This window comes from Onychomys torridus, chromosome 3 (genome assembly GCF_903995425.1).
Source record: "Onychomys torridus chromosome 3, mOncTor1.1, whole genome shotgun sequence".
In the NCBI taxonomy this organism is placed as follows: domain Eukaryota; kingdom Metazoa; phylum Chordata; class Mammalia; order Rodentia; family Cricetidae; genus Onychomys; species Onychomys torridus.
In genome coordinates, this window is record NC_050445.1 from 39,957,129 (window position 1) to 39,976,645 (window position 19,517).

At 46.6% G+C, this 19,517-nt stretch overlaps 1 protein-coding gene across 2 annotated transcripts in view; it reads left to right on the forward strand.

Moving 5' to 3' along the window:
- The window catches only part of Ube2h (ubiquitin conjugating enzyme E2 H), a 102,738-nt gene extending 84,098 nt beyond the window's left edge, over positions 1-18,640 (forward strand). For both annotated transcript variants that reach the window (XM_036181344.1, XM_036181345.1), the window contains 2 exons: positions 9,514-9,642; positions 14,710-18,640. In XM_036181344.1, the coding sequence (XP_036037237.1) occupies positions 9,514-9,642; positions 14,710-14,834 (254 nt within the window). In that variant the 3' untranslated portion in view covers positions 14,835-18,640. The remainder of the gene's footprint in view (positions 1-9,513; positions 9,643-14,709) is intronic.
- Positions 18,641-19,517: the final 877 nt, after the last annotated feature.

Here is a 19,517-nt window from a genome sequence, read left to right on the forward strand (position 1 = left end):
TACCTGGCTGAGTAAATGAAGAGAAATTTCATAGTTGACTTTTTTTCTGAGCATGACAAAAAAAAATTCCTGTCTTGTTTGCAAGTTGATGGTGGGATTTTGAAAGGTCAGTGGCTGTTTTTTTTTTTTCCATAGTAGTCAAGGATATGACTAACATGATTGAGATCTGAGATGACCACAACTTACTTAACCATAAGTTTGAATTACAGTGCCAGAATCCCAGGAAAAGAGATCTGTGTAAGCCACAAGAGGAATCATGAGTTCTAGACCACAGGAATTGATCCTTTTCCCTGTCTAATTGTGAATGATTTTCTCCCCTCTTCTTTCAGCCTGCTCCTTACTGAATTACAGAAAAAAGGCAGTAGTGACTGTGGCTGTGACTGCCCAGGGTAGTCAGTCAGAAGTATGTGCTGCTCTGTTTGGTCCTGTTTGTGCTAGGCATGAAGTCCAGGGCCTTGGGCACGCTGGGCACATGTATATAGTAATAGAGCTCGCTCTTGAAGAGAAATGAGGTGATTGTTCTAAGGGAGCCTTTTCTGCCTGTCAAGGTGAGTCTTGAATTCCATCCATCTAAGGTCCAGCTTGACTGAGACATAGCAGAGACGTTTTGTCAGGGCAGTTATAGAAAGATAGATTTGGGGTCTATCTTACTTTTCTATTGCTTATAGCCAAAGCACAGGGTGAGTCTGTTACCATCATGCAGTAGGCATGGCCTGAAACAATAGCTGCGAGCACACTCGAGCCACCTAACTCATCCCTTTCTTGTCTGCAGGTGGGAGGGAGCCAGAGAGGGGGACTGGGCAGGACAGTGACTCACCTCCTCCAAGGCCACACCTTCTGATCCTTCCTAAACATTCCACCAACTGGGAACCAGACTTCAAATATACATGCCTCTAGAGGTCATTCTGTGGGGCAGGGTCCTGCGCTACTGTTCCCTTTGGGGGAATGGGGCCAAGTAAGCACAGAGTCAATGACACAGACTCTGGGAGAATGTTGAAACAGCAAGCTCAGTTTATTTGGGAATGAGCAAGCCATATATGCCCTCCACCCCACCCTGGGGGAAGGTCTGATGAATATGTATCTGCTGGTGTGACATGGCTGCCTCTCATTGGTCCAGATCATGTCTCAGCTGCAGTTGCTAAGGCCCTTAGGCAGACCCAGGTTGGCTCTCAGAAAGTATGTTTTTTACTGGTTTGGGCTGGCTGGCCCTAAGCCTGTTAGGGATGAATCATGACAGGGTTTCTCTGTGTAGTTTTGGTGCCTGTCCTGTAACTCGTTCTGTAGCCCAGGCTGGCCTCGAACTCAGAGATCTGCCTGGCTCTGCCTCCCAAGTCCTGGGATTAAAGGCATGTGCCACTGCTGCCTGGCTTAATATTTTTTAAAGATTTATGTATATGCGTGCTCTGTCTTCATGTATACCTTTATTCCAGAAGAGGGCATCAGATCTCACTATAGATGGTTGTGAGCCACCGTGTGGGTGCTGGGAATTGAACTTAGGACCTCTGGAAGAGCAGCCAGTGCTCTTAAACCTCTAAGCTATTTCAGCTATTTCATCAGCTCTATTGCTTTAATATTATAAGACAAGGACAGTGGGCTCCCCAGTGAGTCTACAAAGCTGATTCTTTAGAGGAGGTGGGTGGCTGAAAGGGAAGCCTGACCTATGGTAGCCTGTGCAAGGACAAAGCGGGGTGAGCTCAGTGGCTCTTGAGAATGGAAGTATGGCTAGATGAGGTGTGCACGTGCATCTGGAGCTCAGAGAACCACTTTTGGGGGAGTGTCTTAGAGACCTTATACCGTTTGAGACAGAGCTTCTCTACTTTTTTTTTTTTTTTGAGACAGGGTTTCTCTGTGTAGTTTTGGTGCCTTTCCTGGATCTCCCTCTGTAGACCAGGCTGGCCTTGAACTCACAGAGATCCACCTGGTTCTGCCTCCTGAGTGCTGGGATTAAAGGCGTGCACCATCACTGCCTGGCGAGTTTCTCTTTTTTTCCTTTTTTCAGAGCTGAGGACCGAACCCAGGGCCTTGCACTTGCTAGGCAAGCACTCTACCACTGAGCTAAATCCCCAACTGAGTTTCTCCTCTTAATAGTGTGTAATATCACCAAATACCGAAGCTAGTTGGCTGACACGCTCCAGGGATCTGCTTGCCTCTGTGGCTCATCTCCTCTGCTGAATTACAAGCGTATGCCCATGCTTCTGAGAATTCAGACTCGGGTCTTGGTGCCTGGAGGCAAGCACTCTACCGACTGAGCCACCCCCAGCCCCACCTTAACAGTTAACACCTGGTGCTCACTGCAGTATACGATGGTGGTATATCTGAAAAAGCAAAGAATGTGCAAGGAAAAGTCCCTGACATGACTGCTAATTGTGGTTTAAGTGAGACAAAGTGTCATTCCTAGATATCCACAGGATTTATTTTGTGTTTTTCAAGACAGGGTTTCTCTCTGTAACAGTTCTGGCTGTCCTGTAGACTACCAGGCTGACCTTAAACTCACAGAGCTCTACCTGCCTCTGCCTCAAAAGTGCTGAGGTCAAAGGCATGCACCACCACCACTTGTCCTGTCCACAGGATTTTAACCCAAGAAATTCACTATACTTTTTTGTTTTAGTGTTGAAATAGAGGAAGGAAGGAAGAAAGAAAGAAATAAAAATGGACACTGGCTCATAAGCAACCAAGAAAAAAACATTAGCCATAGAATTCCTCTACTGTGGGTCCTCTTTTTTAGATTTTGGTTTTTCGAGACAGAGTTTCCTTGTGTAGCTTTGGAGCCTTTCCTGGAACTCACTTGGTAGCCCAGGCTGGCCTCGAACTCACAGAGATCTTCCTGGCTCTGCCTCCCGAGTGCTGGGATTACAGGCGTGTGCCACCACCACCTGGCTGGGTCCTCTTTTTAAGTTATGAGCCACCTTACTGTCACTGTGCTTTAAGAACTGGTGAACTGCAGGTTGGAGAGATGGTTCAGTGGTTAGAGCACTGGCTGTTCTTCCAGAGATCCTGAGTTCAATTCCCAGCAACCACATGGTGGCTCACAACCATCTGTAATGAGATCTGGCTCCCTCTTCTGGCCTGAAGGGATACATGTAGGCAGAACACTGTATATGTAATAAATCTTTAAAAAAAAAAAAAAGAATTGGTGAATTGTATGATTCATTTTAACATAACACTCCTGCAGAGATACAGGTAGCTGGCATTTCTACTCCGATGAGATGTCACATTTGTATTAATATTTTAGGCTAGTCCTTTGCTTAGTTTGAAATGTGTTTCATAGTTATTTTAGTGCTGTGTAAAAACATCCTGATAAAGAACAGCAGTATTATACTTCTCTTTACAGGTGAAGAAATTGAGGTGCGCAGAGGAGTGACTTAGAAGATCAATAAGCAAGTTAGTGGGGGCCTGAGATTAGACTTGAGGCTCTCATCCAGTGTTCACTACTGAGTGCAGCCTGATGGGGTTTGCAAAGCCAAATGCCCACAGTGCATTTGGTGATAGTTGCTTCTGCCCACCCTCCTGAGGCGGCAGCCCCTTAATGCCTCTAAAATAGATCTATGGTCTTGCTTGTGTCTGACATACCTCCACCTGGAGAAGGTTGTGGCCACATGGTTCTCAGGGAAAAGTGGTGAGAAAGGGTTCAGGAGCCTGGCATGGTGGCGCACACCTTTAATCTCTAGTACTCTGGAGGCAGACAGCAGTTTTCTGTGAGTTCCGGGCCAGCTAGGGCCCCGTAGGGAGAGCCTGACTTAGGAAAAAGGCTAAGGGAGGCTCTTCAACTGGAGCCTCTTGATAGTCACACCCGGATGTTTGGGGTTGAGCCAAAAACCACACACAGCCCTGCTTGGACTTTGGGTACAAGCAGTGCTTAGACTGATATTCCCTGACTGTGTGTGAACACAGGCTTACAGCACATGGATGCAGAAGCCTCTAAGATTTTCTTAACCTAATACTTCAAAAATATTCTAGGAAAGAAATTCATTGTGAGAAAGGATGTTCTCATAATCCAACAATCAGGAGGCTGAGGCAGGAGGATCACCAAGAATTTAGAGCCAGACTGGGCTACAGAGTGAGATCCTGTCCTAAAAAAACAACAACAAAACAGAGTTCATTGTGAATTTCTCTTTGTAGTTTGGGTTTTCTCTGTCAGCACCTTTGGTTTTTTGGGGGGGGGAGTTGTTTGTTTTGGTGCCTAAAGCCTTCCAAGTGCTCTGTTACTGAGTTCTAAGAATCCCAAGCCTCATGTCTTGTCTTGAATGAAGCGTCTGTACATCTTCGTGTGCAGAGCACGCTTCTTCACCCAGTGTCATGCTGGCCATTTGAGGAAGCTCCCACTGCTTCCTGGTGGCCAGAGCCAGAAGTTCGTGGTGCCCAAAAGTGTGGATTTTCCTTTGTTGTTTTTCTGTTTGACAGGTGTGACTCAGCACATCTGTAACATGGATCAGAAGTGTGTTAACACAGGAAGAGGGTATAGACAGGAAGGGAGAACCAATAATTAAGGGTTTGATTGGGGAAAACACATTGGCAAAGCTACTTTTGGTAGCTTGAAGAAGCTTGAAAGTAGTGGGAAAGTTTATGAAATCTCTCCCCAGGACACAGGCAAGCCCTGGGTCTGTAATAGGCGGTCTGCAGTATTTCTCTAGCCCCAGAATCCTTGTGAACATCACAGAGAACAAAACCTAGGTTTTAGTTTTAAAAGGTTTTGTTGTTTGGTGGGAACATTCAACAGTAATCCTTTCAGCAGCTCCTGTCATAAAACGTGGCAGTGAGCAGCATGGGCTATTTCCTATGCCGAGGGACTTGGAAATAAGCACATTGCCACTCTGAAGTACTGCAGAGGCACCTGGACAGTCTGTGTTAAAGCCCATTCTGCTGGCCTTGCACTTGTGAGAAAGGGAAGCTTTGGAGAGAGGCAAGCCTGTCTCTAGGCATGCATGGCTCCCCTGAGCACCGTGCAGTTTTGCTGCAGACATGGAGAAGTTAGTTGCCTTATCATGAAAGCATGACAGTATATTTCATCCATTGACAGAGGCAGCAAGGTAGGAATCCAGCCTCTTGGGCAAGTTATATAACCTGTGTGCCTCAGTTTCTTTATTTGTGAAATGGACTTGGTAGTTAAGTGGTAACCATCTCATTGGTTGTACTGAATGAAGTATTCACCTAAGCTCAAAGTGTGTCTGGCCAAACCAAGTGTGGTGGGTCACACCTATAATCCCAGCAACTGGGGGACTCGAGGAAGGAGGATCAAGAGTTTGAGGCCAGGGTCATGTGTTCATCTACCACTAATGTTAACAGTGACTATTGCTAACTCCCCTGCTCTGGCATTATGGTTTGTACAACTATTTATTTATTTATTTTTATTTTTAGAGACAGGGTTTCCTGGCACTCACTCTATAGACCAGGCTGGCCTCAAACTCAGAGATCCCCCTGCCTCTGCTTCCCTAGTGCTAGGATTAAAGGTGTGCATCACCATACCCAGCCTAGATTTTTAAAACTATGAAATCTTAGGGGGAATGTGTTTTGTCTTTCCTTCTTGGTTAAAATTTAGCACGTAGGTTCTGGTGTGCCGCACTTTACTGTAATTTGGTTCCATGGCACTGTTGTGAAGAAAGCCTTTTAAAGGCCCAGGTGGAAACCTCTGAAGCATATCTTCATCTTCTAGATAGAGCTACTCGGTGTGAGAGCAGACCAAGCAAGCTGTCCAGAAACATGGCACAGGATCTACTGCCCACATATGAGTGTTTAAAATTAAGCTTGAGCCGGGTGGTAGTGGCAAGTGAGTGACCAAGTGAGTCCCAGGAAAGGCGCAAAGCTACACAGAGAAACCCTGTCTCAAAAAATAAAATAAAATGAAATAAAATTAAGCTTGAATAATTTTTAACACTCATATGTGGGCAGCTTGAATAAGGCCAGGCAGTGGTGGCACACGCCTTTAATCCCAGCACTTGGGAGGCAGAGCCAGGCAGATCTCTGAGTTCGAGGCCAGCCTGGGCTACCAAGTGAGCTCCAGGAAAAGGTGCAAAGCTACACAGAGAAACCCTGTCTTGGAGGGGGGGGGGGGGATTAAGTTTGAATAAAACGAAAAGCTTATTTCCTGATTTATATTCACCGTTTCTTTAGCAGACACATGTGATTTGTGGCAGATGTTTTGGACCATACAGAGATAAGATATTTTTATCTCTGCAGAATGTTCTGTTGAGAAGCACAACTACAGTATTCCAGGAAGTGAACAGGAAGAACCTGCAGTCTGAAAGATTTTCTTCTCCCCTCCCCTCTTTCTTTTTGTGGTGTTGGAATGAACCTAGAGCCTTGGGCACGCTAAGTCAGTCCTCTACCACTGCACTGCATCCCTTGCTTTGTGGAGGCTTTTCTAGAGTGGGGTTGGGCTGCTTGTACACAGAGCTTTCCTGGAGCATAGTCATGCCCATTTGTATGTGGTGTTTATCTCTTTCTCTCAGCCATAACTGTCCTTTTCACCCAGACGGTCCTTCGTTGTGAGTGTGTCCTGTGCATTGTAACACTTGGATAGCATCCTCGGCCCTTACCCAGGAGATTTCTATAGCACCCCACCCTGTTTTGACAAGCAGAAATATTTCCATATCCTCCTAGATTCCATGGGGAGCACAGATCTCAGGTAGGGAGGCTTGGAAAGCATCCACTAGTAACAGAGCGTAGGCAGTCATTGTGAAAATAGACCAGATCCAGTGAGAACAAGGAATAGAGTTGTGTTACTCAGTGTTCCTCCAGAGACAGGAGTGTTTATATGCAGGGTGGTTGGAGCCAGGAAGAGGAGTGGAGGCACGGGGTCTGAAGCTCGCTGTTGATAGGCAGGGGAAGTGTGGGCTGTGCTGTACCCAGGATTTCAAGGCTTCTTCCTTTATAGAGCACAGGGTAACTGCGATCATGTGGGTATACCAGTAAGACAAGAGTTAATATTAGCAATAGGTTACTTATCTGTCTTGTGGTTATTTATGATTATAAGAGGTTTGTATGGGTTTCTTTTACTTATTTTCTTTTTTCTGAGACAGGGTTTCTCTGTGTAGCAGCCCTGGCTATCCTGGAACTCGCTCTGTAGACTAGGCAGGCCGACCTCAAACTCAGAGATCTGCCTGCCTCTGCCTCCTGCCTCCCAAGTGCTGGGACTAAAAGCGTGTGCCACCGTGCCAGGTTAGGTTTCTATCCTTATTTTGAATAATTGAAGAACTTATATCCAGTAGAAGTTACTACCCATTCTTACAATCCCAGCACTCAGTAGGATTATGAATTCAAGGCCAGCTGAGCTACTTAGTGAGATCTTGTCAAGGGACTTGGGGAACAGACTATTAAATGTCAAGTCCTATAAAAAGAATTTTCCATTCTTTTTTTTCCCTTCCAAAGTAAGATTTCAGTAAATAGCCCAGATTGGCCTGGAATTCACTGGGTAGCCTAGGGTAAGGCTTCAGCCTCGTGGCAGTTCTCCTGCCCTATTCTCGTGAAGGAATGTTGACATTGCCTGTGATCTTGGGACCTGTAAGGTGAAGCAAAATATAAGGGTACATGTCAAGTTTGTGGCCAGCCTAGGCATCACAAACAGCAACAATAAAGATACAGTAGAAGGTTTTGAAAATGGTGAAACATGGCTATTTTAAGGAATTACTCATGGGGCTGGAGAAACAGCCCAATGGTTAAGAACACTGGCTGCTTTTCTAGGGGACCCAGGTTCAATTCCCAGCACCCCCAATCAGTGACTAATAACTGAAACTCCAGTTCCAGGGAATCTGATAGCCTCCTCTGTCAGCTGTGGACACTGCACACTTGTGGTGCACTGAAGTACATTCAGGCAGAACACCCACATCCATAAAACAAAAGTGAATTTTTTAAAAGTAATTAACTCACTTTGGGCTGGTGAGATGGTATAGAGTGAGTGAGCTGCTTGCCATGCGTCCTTGAGTTAGTGCTCAGAAGCCGTGTAAAGGTAGAGGAGAAAGGCAGCCCCACAGAGTCGTCTGACTTCAGTGTTCGCACCATGGTGCATGCGCCCTCAAAGTAGTCACATGTGCACCCAGTAATACGGTCTTTTCAAAAGAAAAAAACAGCAGTAGCTTGGGTTGGGGTAGATTATTGTGATATGTTTTTCAGTAAATGATGTGTGTTTGTGTCTAGGGTCTCAGTTTGGGAAATAGAGTAACTTGGAATTGAGAAAACACTGTGGTCACACTCATCTAACACAAGGCCCGGGATTCAAACTCCTATCATTGGGGAAATGGGATGGGAAAGGCCGGGAAAATTGCCCTTCAAAGAGAATAATATTCTTTATATCCCAATATGGTTCCTTAAGTTTAAATTTTAAAAATGTGATTGATGTTAAGATTGTTGTTGTGGAACACACCTTTGTGAAAAATCATCCCCATGGTAGGTGGTTTAAGCAGGTGAGCAAGACGGGAGGTGGACGGTGTTAGAGTGAAGAGGTAGCTCTGTAGTCAAGAGTGCTTCTCAGGAGAGGGGCCCTGCACCTCCAGTGGGCGACACAGTAGAGCTGGCTGGCCCTGAAGTGGAGGCTGGGAGACCACCCTGTGGAGAACTGGCCAGGGCAGTGCTGGGGAGCCCCCCTGGTGGTGAAGACATGAGAGAGCTGGTGGGCTGACCAACCTGCAACTACTCAGGTCTAGAACCAGGGTTCTGTGTTGATCCACCCTATTTGTGATCTTCTGGAGCACAGGTTTGGGGGATGGTCCTACAGACCCGGGGCTACACAGGGCAGCAACGGGATGTCCAAATAGAGTCCCAGTGAGGGCCCAGTGTCTATTCTATGACAGTGTAGCAGAGACCAGGGTCCTTGCACCAAACCAGTGATTCTTTGCAGTGAACATCTGCGTGTAAAGGTGTATGGATAAAGGGGTCACTGTGTGACTCTGTCATACTGCAGCTTCCATAATGAGGTCCCCCCCTTCTTTCTTAAATCTTAAATTTTATTTTACTTTTGGGGGGAAATTGCAGGGGCTAATTTAAGAGAGTGGGAGCTGGGTGGTGGGATCAGAGAGTATGATGTGAAAGACACGAAGAATAAATTTAAAATGCATTACTTACTGCTCTTGTAGCGAACCCAGCTGTGGCACCTGACCTTCATGGGCACTGCGTGAACAGGAGGCACACAAATAAAAATAATTTTTTTGTTTTGTTTTGGTTTTGGTTTTTCAAGACAGGGTTTCTCTGTGTAGCTTTTGTGCCTTTCCTGGAACACACTTTGTAGACCAGGCTGGCCTCAAACTCACAGAAATCCTCCTGCCTCTGCCTCCCGAGTGCTGGGATTAAAGGTGTGCGATGCCACCGCCCAGCCAAAGGACTTTTTTTGTATTTCAAAGCTGAGGATCGAACCCAGGCCTTGTGCTTGCTAGGCAATCGCTCTACCACTGAGCTAAATCCCAACCCTAAAAATAAATTTTTAAACTTTTTTTAAATAAATTTTTAAGTGAGTATACTGAACTGGAGCTAATTAGGTGAAATTGCATGTTACCGTGAATGAAGTGTTTGTGTTTGTTTTTCCAGATCTTACCAATATATTTGAGTCCTTCCTGCCCCAGTTGTTGGCCTATCCTAACCCCATAGATCCTCTCAATGGTGATGCTGCAGCCATGTACCTCCACCGACCAGAAGAATACAAGCAAAAAATTAAAGGTAAGATGGCATATACTTTTAGTTGGCCATTTAAAGCTGCCTTAAATTAGTTCCTGCTGGGCGGTGGTGGCGCACGCCTTTAATCCCAGCATTCAGGAGGCAGAGGCCAACGAATCTCTGTGAGTTCAAGGCCAGCCAGAGCTACACAGAGAAACCCTGTCTTGGGGGGGGGGAGGAAATTACTCAGTTCCTCATAGTTTTTCTCTAGTCTAAAAAGGGATTGCTGTGCACTACACAGGTGCCATGTGACTGGCATGGCCCCATTGGTCCTCTTTTAGGGTTAGAATCTTGCTTTCCCACACTTAGGACCACTTGCATACTGATGCTGGAGTTGGATTAAGAGGAATTGGAGTTCCCTCATTTTAGGTAGTGATGTGCTCATCTGCACAGGATGCAGAGCATCAGAGTCCTCAATGTGTCTAGTCCATTTGCCAACAGTGGCAGTATGTTAGGGAGCTCAGTTCACAGGCCTTTAGCTGTGCAAGGTGTGTGTTAAATAATCTGTTTTCTCATCCTCCCCAAGTCTCTATGGAATATTGTTGAGTATTTTTGTTTAAATAAAGTAGAAATGGCCTGCGATTTATTTTCTTAGGTCTCAAGTACTTTGAAAATTTAATACCTAATTTAATATAGAGCACAGTAACTTACAGCCAAACAACCATGTATTCCAAGAAAAATGCAGTTTCAACCAGATAGAATTTTGTTAGGAAACTATGCTAAAATTTTGGCATAGCCTTTACTTTGCAGTGTCTGTAAAACACAGGGTCGCTCCTGGAATCACCCATTTCCAAAGCCATTGACTGCTCCCATGGACCCTCTTAGGAATGAGCCTCCATGTGTCATTTCTGGCTCATCCTTGCTCCCCTTCTCTACCAAAGCTGTGGCCGGACTTCTGAGTCTGTTGGCCCTTCTCAGGTCCGTCTTCTCCTGGGCCTCGCTACAGCTTTGACGCTTCCTTTCTGAACCATCTCTCATTCCATTCCCTGAATGTGGCCATTCTCTTATGACCAACTTTTGCTTAGACCCCCAAGCTCTCTGTCTCCCCTGAGCTGCTTATTCATGACTTCAGGTAACTCTCCAGGTAGATGGACTCAAAGTGGGTATGTCTAGGCCTGACCCTTCTCCCAGGGTGTCTTGGGACACTACAGTGGCAGTCACAGCATGGTGTACTTGAATTACAGAGAAGTCCATAACTTTTCTCCCCTAGGTGTTAGTGTTTAGATCTAGCTGATGCTGTTTAAGAATGCAGAATGCAGGTATAGGGTCTGGCAGTGGTGGTACACACCTTTCATCCCAGCACTCGGGAGGCAGAGCCAGGAGGATCTCTGTGAGTTCAAGGCCAGCCTGGTCTACAGAGCCAGATCCAGGACAGGCACCAAAACACCACAGAGAAACCCTGTCTGAAAAAAAAAAATGGAAAAAAAAAAAAAAGACAGAAAAAATACAGGTTTAGGGCCTGGAGAGAGGATGGCTCAGTCGCTCAGAGCATGACTCACTCTTCCAGAATGTCATGGTCACTCCTGTATTGCCGTGAGGAGACACCATCTTATAGGAGAAGCATTTAACGGGGCTTGTTAACGGTGGGGGGATTAGTCCATTATCATCGTGGTGGTAGGGAGAGTGACAGACAGCAGCCGAGAGCTCACATTTGAACTCCAACTTGGAGGCAGAGGGAGAGCCAAACTGGCCCTGGCGTGGGCTTTTGAAACCTCAAAATCTACTCCGAGTGACACACTTCCTGTAACAAGGCCACACCTCCTAGTCCTGCCCAGTTTCATTACCTCAGGACCAAAAATCACATAAATGAGCCTATGGGGAACATTGTAATTCAACCCACTACAGAGGGTCTGATTTCAGTTCCCAGTACCAATGTCCAACAGATCACAAGTGCCTGGAACTTTAGCTCCAAAATATCCAACGTCTCCAGCCTCCTCGGGTACCCCCACATGTATGGCAGACACACAGACATACCCATATCCACATGATTAAAAATAAAAGTAAATCTCTAAAAAAAAAAAAAACGGCAGGTTTGAAAACAAGGTTGGAAACTAAGCAGCCTGTGGAAATGGGTAGGTACCCTTGTATCCTTGGCATTGTCTAAAGATAGGTAGCTTCCCTGCTCAAAACCTTGGCTAGTAAACCCGGCCTGGTGGCCCACTCCCACTCAGGAGGCTTTCAAAGGCAAGTAGATCTCTTGAGTTGGAGGACAGCCAGGGCTGCATAGAGAGACCCCATCTCAAAAAAACACCTTTGCTAGTGCCTGGGAGATAGCTCAGTCATTCAGGTGCTTGCCTTGATAGCATAAACAAAGTCACAGGAGGCTCTGTGGAGCTCACCAACTGGCCTAGCCAAGGTCAGTGAGAGACCATGCCTCAAAAAAAGTGAAGAACAATTAAAAAGGAGGCCTGACATCAGCCTCTGGCCTCCATGCAGATGCAGGTTTGCACACACCATCCTGCCAGGACTCTTCAGTGCTGGGTAATCCACCTCTTTTTCTTCCTCTTCTGATTGATTCTTCATTCTGTGACTGTCTAGTTGGAGGAGTTCCAGGTACTGGAGTGTATTCACGCCCTCTGTTAGTCCTGAGAAACTAACTTATAGAACAGTAGTTCTCACACTTCCTAAAGCTGTAGTCCTTCAGTACAGTTCCTTATGGTGTGGTGACCCCTGACCGTAAAATTATTTTCATTGCTACTTATAACTGTAATTTTGCTACTGTTGTGAATTGTAATGTAAATGTCTGCTATGCAGGATATCTAATATTCAACCCCTGTGAGAGTAGTGACCCACAGGTTGAGAACCACTGTCAGAAAAACAGAATTTCTTGATCTATGTGTACTCACCAAAGCCTCTCGGGTTGGGGATTTAGCTCAGTGGTAGAGTGTTTGCCTAGCAAGCACAAGGCCCTGGGTTCGGTCCTCAACTCCAGGAAAACAAAAAACAAAAAACAGGGACTCTAACATTCTGCCTCATTTTCTTCAGTTTTGGTCTTGTTGCTTTTTTTTTTTTTTTTTTTAAGGCCAGCTTGGGGCATAGTTGATAGAGTAATTGCTTAGCATACATAAAACCCAGCACTGCATAAACTAAGTATGGTGGCCCATACCTGGGGAGTTTGAGTCAGGGAGGTCATAAATTCAGGGTTGTCCTTAGATATGTAGAGATTTTGAAGTCAGCCTGGACTACATGGAACTCTGATTTAAAACACACACACACACACACACACACACACTCACATTCACACTCACACTCACGCTGGGCAGTGGTGGCGCACACCTTTAAACCCAGCACTTGGGAGGCAGACACAAATGGATCTCTGAGTTCAAGGCCAGCCTGGTCTACAGAGTGAGTTCCAGGACAGCCAGGGCTACAGAGAAACCCTTTCTCAAAAAGAAAAAGAAAAGAAAAGTTAATGTTGTTTTCATAGCCCAGCCACACAATTTTGGTGACACTAAGATTTAAATGGACTGTCCTGTACAGAGTTGACATTGTGGGGGCTTACGTGGCTGTAACTGCTTCCCTGAGCCTTCATCCACTTCCCGTCATGGTGCAGCCCCACCCTCTGTGTCTGTGTCCTCCCATCAGTGACGATGTTCTTAATTTCTTTACCTTCTGAAAAGCCTGTCTTAGTAAATGCTTCATAGACATTTGTTTCTTTGAGTATCTTAAAGATGGTGTGACAGACGTAGCAGCTTCTATGAAGGGAAAGAGAATGCCAGCTATGAATCAGGATAAAACCTCTGGGCTGGAAGTGGCTCCATGGTTAGTAGCACTGGGTGCTCTTTCAGAGAACCCCAGTTCAGTTCCCAGTACCACATCAGTACCTCACAACCACCTGTAACTCTAACATTAGCTACACCTGGCCGCTTTGAACACCTGCATGCTCCCATATATATATATAAAATTCAACATTTTTCTTATTCTAACATGTACCTTTTGGTTTGGTTTTTCAAGACAAGGTTTCTCTGTGTAGCCTTGGCTGTGCCGGAACTCCCTCTGTAGACCAGGCTGGCCTCAAACTCACAGAGATCTGCCTGCCTTTGTCTCCAAATGTTGGGACTAAAGGTGTGTGCCACCACCACCCGGCACTCAGACAGTTTTAAGCCAGTGTGGGGCATGCATAGCAGGTTCCATGCTGCCCTGGGCTATGCTCTGTCACAGTGCAGACTGAAGGGGAGGGAACACACATGCACGGGGAGTTTTCCGCCTGGGCTCCGTGCTGGTGTTTCCCCGCTCTGGCAAGCCCATGTGGGCTTTGGTCTACCTCCTGATAGCAGCTCCTACAGTTCCATAGAAAAAGACAGCCTGGGGACATGAGGGACATTTTGTGTCCTAATAGGTTTCCCACAAGCCGCCCTTCCTTATATGCATAGGGAGTTTACTCGGTGTATTTTGTTTTTGTTTTTTTAAGACAGGGTTTCTTTGTGTAGTCCTGGCTGTCCTGGAACTCACTCTGTAGACCAGGCTTACTTGGAACTCACAGAGATCTACCTGCCTCTGCCTCCTGAGTGTTGTGACTAAAGGCGTGCACCACCACCTCCTAGCAACAGAGTGTGCTTTTAGGAACAACGTTTTTCTCTGTTCAGAACATCTTGAATTTGTTTTCAGCCAGCACATTGGCCTAGGCTCTTGAAGCATAGATCTTGACGAGAATAATGCATGGCAGAACCACTTGGCTACCCCTCAGCCTCCACATAGCAGTGTGTTCCTGATGAGCGCACTGAGACCATTATTACTGTCTGCTTCCAAACCCCAGCGGTCAGCATCTCGAGAGTCTGCAGCAGCAGACCTGGGCTAGCTGTAATTACAGAGCTGCGGGTCAGGAGGACGGGTGTCCTGAGAACCTCTGTGGAGTCATCACTAGTCCTGTTGTACCTGGGAAAGTCATCACTTTATAACATGGAGAGTCAAAAGTGGGGCTTGTCCAGTTCACCCCACACTAGTCACCTCCCTTTGGAATCCCCTTGGCTTTTAGTTATCATAACAACCCTTACCCTGGTAGAGCAGGGAGTTTGTACCTTGGGGGTCGCTGAACTCACTCTGTTTTTTTCCCTCCCCTTCCCTATGCAGAGTATATCCAGAAGTATGCAACGGAGGAGGCCCTGAAGGAGCAGGAAGAGGGCACTGGAGACAGCTCTTCGGAGAGTTCTATGTCTGACTTTTCGGAAGATGAGGCCCAGGACATGGAGTTGTAGTAGAGAAGCACCTGCTTTTCAGAAAGACTATTATTTCCTAACCATGAGAAGCAGACTATAATATTCATATTTAAACAAAGCAATTTTTTTTATTACTAAACAAGGTTTTTATGAATAATAGCATTGATATATATATATTATATATCACCCTTTAGATCTTGATTTCTTGGTCATTTCTCAACCTGAGGTGCATAGCATATTCCCACATTCCATTTTGGTAGCAATATGCGGTCTGAATGCATGCATTCATAAGTCCATTTGGCCAAGTCAGCCTGTGTGCCACTGAACTATCAAGAAATTGCCGCTCTGATAGGTCAACAGGAGTAAAACGAACAGGAAAAGGTTGCTTCTTTTTATTGATGGTTCCAAAGAAAAAAACCAAATCTACCAGCTCTTGGATGAAGAGAGAACAGTGCATTTCGAGAGTGGAAGGGAAGGTTGAGAGGAAGAGACAAGCTTGGGAGCGTGCGAAGCTAGCCATGTACACACCAGCTGCTCCACGTCCTCCGTGGCCCTTTCTGAGGAGCAGTGGGAGACAGGGAGGTGGATGAGAAGTGAGACTTAGAGACTTTTTTTTTTACTCAGATATAAGAGCATTTTTCTAGGTAGATCCCTGTCCTCTGTGCTCCCAGACCTGCAACCACATTGGTTTTGCTCTGAAGAACTATTGAAAGTGTTTCTGAACATAAATCTTTTTCTTGGGGTGCAGCTCGTCATCCAGAACGTTTTTTGAGAGAACAGGACTGGAGGAGAGAAGTGGGAGATGGAGTTAGATCTGTTCCCAGTGCTGGGCCCATTGGAGACCACGCCCTGGGCTGAGCGGCAAAAACTGGAAGCAGTTTTTGTTTGGTGTTCTTCTTTTCTTTTGTTCCTTTTTATTTTTTATTTGTGTGAATTGAACTTAGACAGGTTACAGATTGAATTTTACCTACCAGGAGACAGTCTCCTCCCTGGACGAGGCACTCAGGTGGACCGTCAGGTGGAGGAAGACTGGCCTGGAGGCCCTGTGCCGGCGATCCTTGGAACTCCAGTCTTAGTTTTTTGTCTTTTTTTCTCTCTGGCAGCTGCTTGTGGCAGCGCCCAGTTGCCGACCGCTTATGGGAGAGGGATGTGGGCATATGAGACCCACACCATCCTCAGTTTAACATGGGTAATAATTGAAACAAGTTGTTGAGGTGGGGAAGCACCACTTTCTTCTATGACCGGCTAGGGAGAAGGTGTGAACCAGACGGAGGGAGGCAGGTGCTGGGAGAGAGGACACTTTCTCCCTCTGCCGGAACAGCAAGTCAGACAGCTGGAAGCCTGCCGCCCAGAGTGTCCAGCAGCTTCCATCTGACTCTGGAAGGGATTTGAAGACAGTTTAGACAGCAGCAGCTCTGTATTCTTTTTGTCCAAACCTGAGCAGTAGGAGTAGCCAATCCTAAGACCTTCTGAAGACATTTGAATGTCCCACTGGACTAACTTTTCTTTCGATGTGTTTCTAGTGTAGAAGTGCTGTATTCCACAGGGTTTAAGTCAGTGAGGTTGGGAGACACCTCTCTTTTTTAATTCAGAAAGCACAATCAGTTTTTCTTTGAAAATCTATATAAAGTACAACTTTTAGCATGATTATTTTCCTAAATAAAAAGACAAATAATTTACTTATGTTAATTACGGGCATGAAGCAAAAGGTTTTCTTTGGGGAAACCGCAGTTCTGTGGGCTGTGGTCGGTTCTCTGGCTGTCCCCTCAGGTCCTGCCTGTTGGAAGGTGGCTTCAGCAGTTGTCAAACGCTGTGTCGTGTGTACGCCGTGCTTACCTGACATGCTGTCTTCTGTTGGGGAAGGAGGGTCTCTGCTGGCGCCTCCGCCCTGCTTCCCCTGAGGACTGGCAGTTTGCTCATGCCCTGACCTTTACTGTAGGTGCTACTTAGGGTAGGCTTGACGTGCTGGGTGGTGATTGAGTTCAAACAATAAAAAATTGTATTTTTTCAATACTGTATAAGAATAGTATTCTAATTACCTTTCCAAAAAAAAAAAAAAAAAAGATCCTGATAATTGTTTTTGATCTTGTTGAAAGAAATACAAAACAAAACAAAAATCCAACAAAGCATAACAGAGTCAAGTTTAGGGAATGGGTGTGAGCAGCTGCTGCTCCGACCCTCCCCAGAATCCCCTTTTCTATATTGAAGACACATCACTCCCTCCCATGCAGAGCAACAGGAATACACAGCTGACCATGCAGAATGCCCACGTGGAGCCCAGGGCTCAAGGCCGCAGGGCAGAAGGTCCATCCGGGTGAATGGTGAATCACTGCAGTACTGGCGGGTCATGCTGTCCCCAAATCACTCTACCCTCAACTTCCTGGTGCCAGGTCTGGCTCTGTGCACGTTGCTGCTCTCTAGGCATTGACTGCTAGGAAGTTGACTTCGCAATCTTTCTGGCCCTTCCTTACTCCTTGGTGAGGTAGGACTAGACCATACCATACCCATAGGGGCAAAGGACCAGAAATAAAGCCTGGCTGTGACTCTGAGGGCTCCAGGTCTCCACAGTAAGTAGATGAGTCTGCTGTTTGGGCACCGAAACCCTCTTTAGTTGGCTGTGGGTGTCCCTCCTAACTCCCAAGGGGCTCCTGAGCTCCTTTGGAGGGGGAGCAGTAAGTCCAGGCTGTCGCTGGCATTTGCCCACCCTTTGTACTTACATTTTGGAGGGCCTACTGTGTAGTTTACCAGTGCAAGCCTTTCTTGGACCCATTCAGATGACTGGATCTCTTGCCAAACCCCGACAAGCAAAGTGGCTGCTGCCTGGCAGCCCAGACCTGCCGTGTCCCTCTGCCCCCAGAAGCCCAGCACTGGGGCCAGTGGGCTGTGTTCTGTGGTTGCCAGCAGAGACCCTGGCACCTGACATTTCTTGTCAGCAGTCTCCACGTGGCTTCCTCAAGAGGACTGTGCAGCTTCAACCAGCATTTCCTGTTAACGGGAGAGTTCTCAGAAGTTGCCACAACTCTCCAGCACTAAAGTTTTTGTCAATTGCCAACGGCTGATCTAGGCTCCTGAGGAGTGCGTCTTCTCAGAGGAACTGTGTCCTGGAAAGGGCTCCCCGAAGTTCTAGTTGGCCTTGACCTGATACTTACGTTTCCTAGGCCACTTTTAGGGTGGCTGAGAATCATGACAGAGCCTCTGCCAGTCTAGTCTCCAGTCTAGTCTCTAGGTCAGGTTGCTGAGAACTGGTATTGGATTTTAAATGATACGTGGCCCCTGTTTTCGTGACTCAGAAAAGTGAAGCAATTTACAAGTTAGCAAAGGGTTTTACTTTGTTTTCTTCACTTTTGATTGGGTCATAGCCTTGCTGAGTGAAAAACCAACTTGTTTCTGATTGGGCACAAAGAACTGCATTTCTTTGGACTTGTGAATCCATGTTCATCTTCCTTTGGCCACTGAACACCTTGGCCAGCTCTTTAGGGATTGGATGGAGTGAAGGCCCTTTAGGGTCATGGGTGTACAGCTTCCCACTCACCTGAGGAATGGCCATGGCTCTTGGTTAGCAGTTACTTGGCTGTGGGCGTGGGAAGAAATGGCCTTTAATTACTGATTGTACTTGGTACACATTGTGTGATACTTGAAGAGATAAAGGGACTCAGCAGCCCTTAATTGAAATCTAAGCTTTTGACCGCTTCCCTCCCTGCCCCGTCTCCTTCCTTCCACCTTCCTTGCATTGTGATGATCTAGTGGGCATGTCTGTCACCTGGACAAATGCCTCCTATAACCTCTTAATAGTTGTGTATAATGAAAACTGTAAACTTTTTTAAATAAAATGTGTATATACCTTGGCAAATGGCTGAACTTGATCAATAGCTGCCCACACACATCCAACAAGACAGAGGACAGGAATCAGTAAGGGAGTGTGTCACCCTCAGGCAGGAATAACGGAAAGAACCCGACCTCAGACAGCTGGCGGAGGTGTGTTCATCAGAGCCCTCCTCCCTACAAAGCCATCTCGGGCAAGCCCTGTGTCCTGGAGGCCCTCATTATCCTGTGTGCCTAGCCGCCTGTATCCTGTAGACTCGCCTGATGAGGATGTGCAGTTAGTCTGAACTTAATGATGAGTGTCTGGACAGGAGCCTGCCTTTGTGAGCCCAGTGCTACCTCTTCCCCGTCTGGGGAACCTAACACTACCCTAACCAGACACCAGGTGGCGGTGCTGTCCAGTTTCTGACCTCACTGAGAAGATCCGGGACAAGGGTTTTGTTTCCTGGGCATAGGGATAACCCGCTCCAGGAGGCCACCTTCATATCTGCCTGTCAGGGGGCGGGGGTGGCAGCAGATACCTAGAACAGCCCTCCTTGAATAGGGAAAGGCACCCTCCAGGCACGGCTTCCTCCAGTGCTCTGAAACACAATAGTTGAGCAAGTGGTCCTCACTGACCCCTTACCCAAAGGACTGGAGCTGTTGAGTTCTAGTCCTTTAAGGAGCTGGGCTACTCAATTAGCTCCTGCACACCACAGGCCCTTCATTAACGAGAGTCTCTAGTGCCTTGACACTGACAGAGCTCCATGCAAACTGAAGCAATTACCACCAATATTCAGGAAGGCTGCTGTGGGATCCTCCGCTTGGAAAACCAAGACTTGAATACAGGTTTATTTAGACCCAAAAGGCTTTTAGAGTTCACAGCGCCCCTTTTTGAACAGGGGAATATGGGTCACAGCC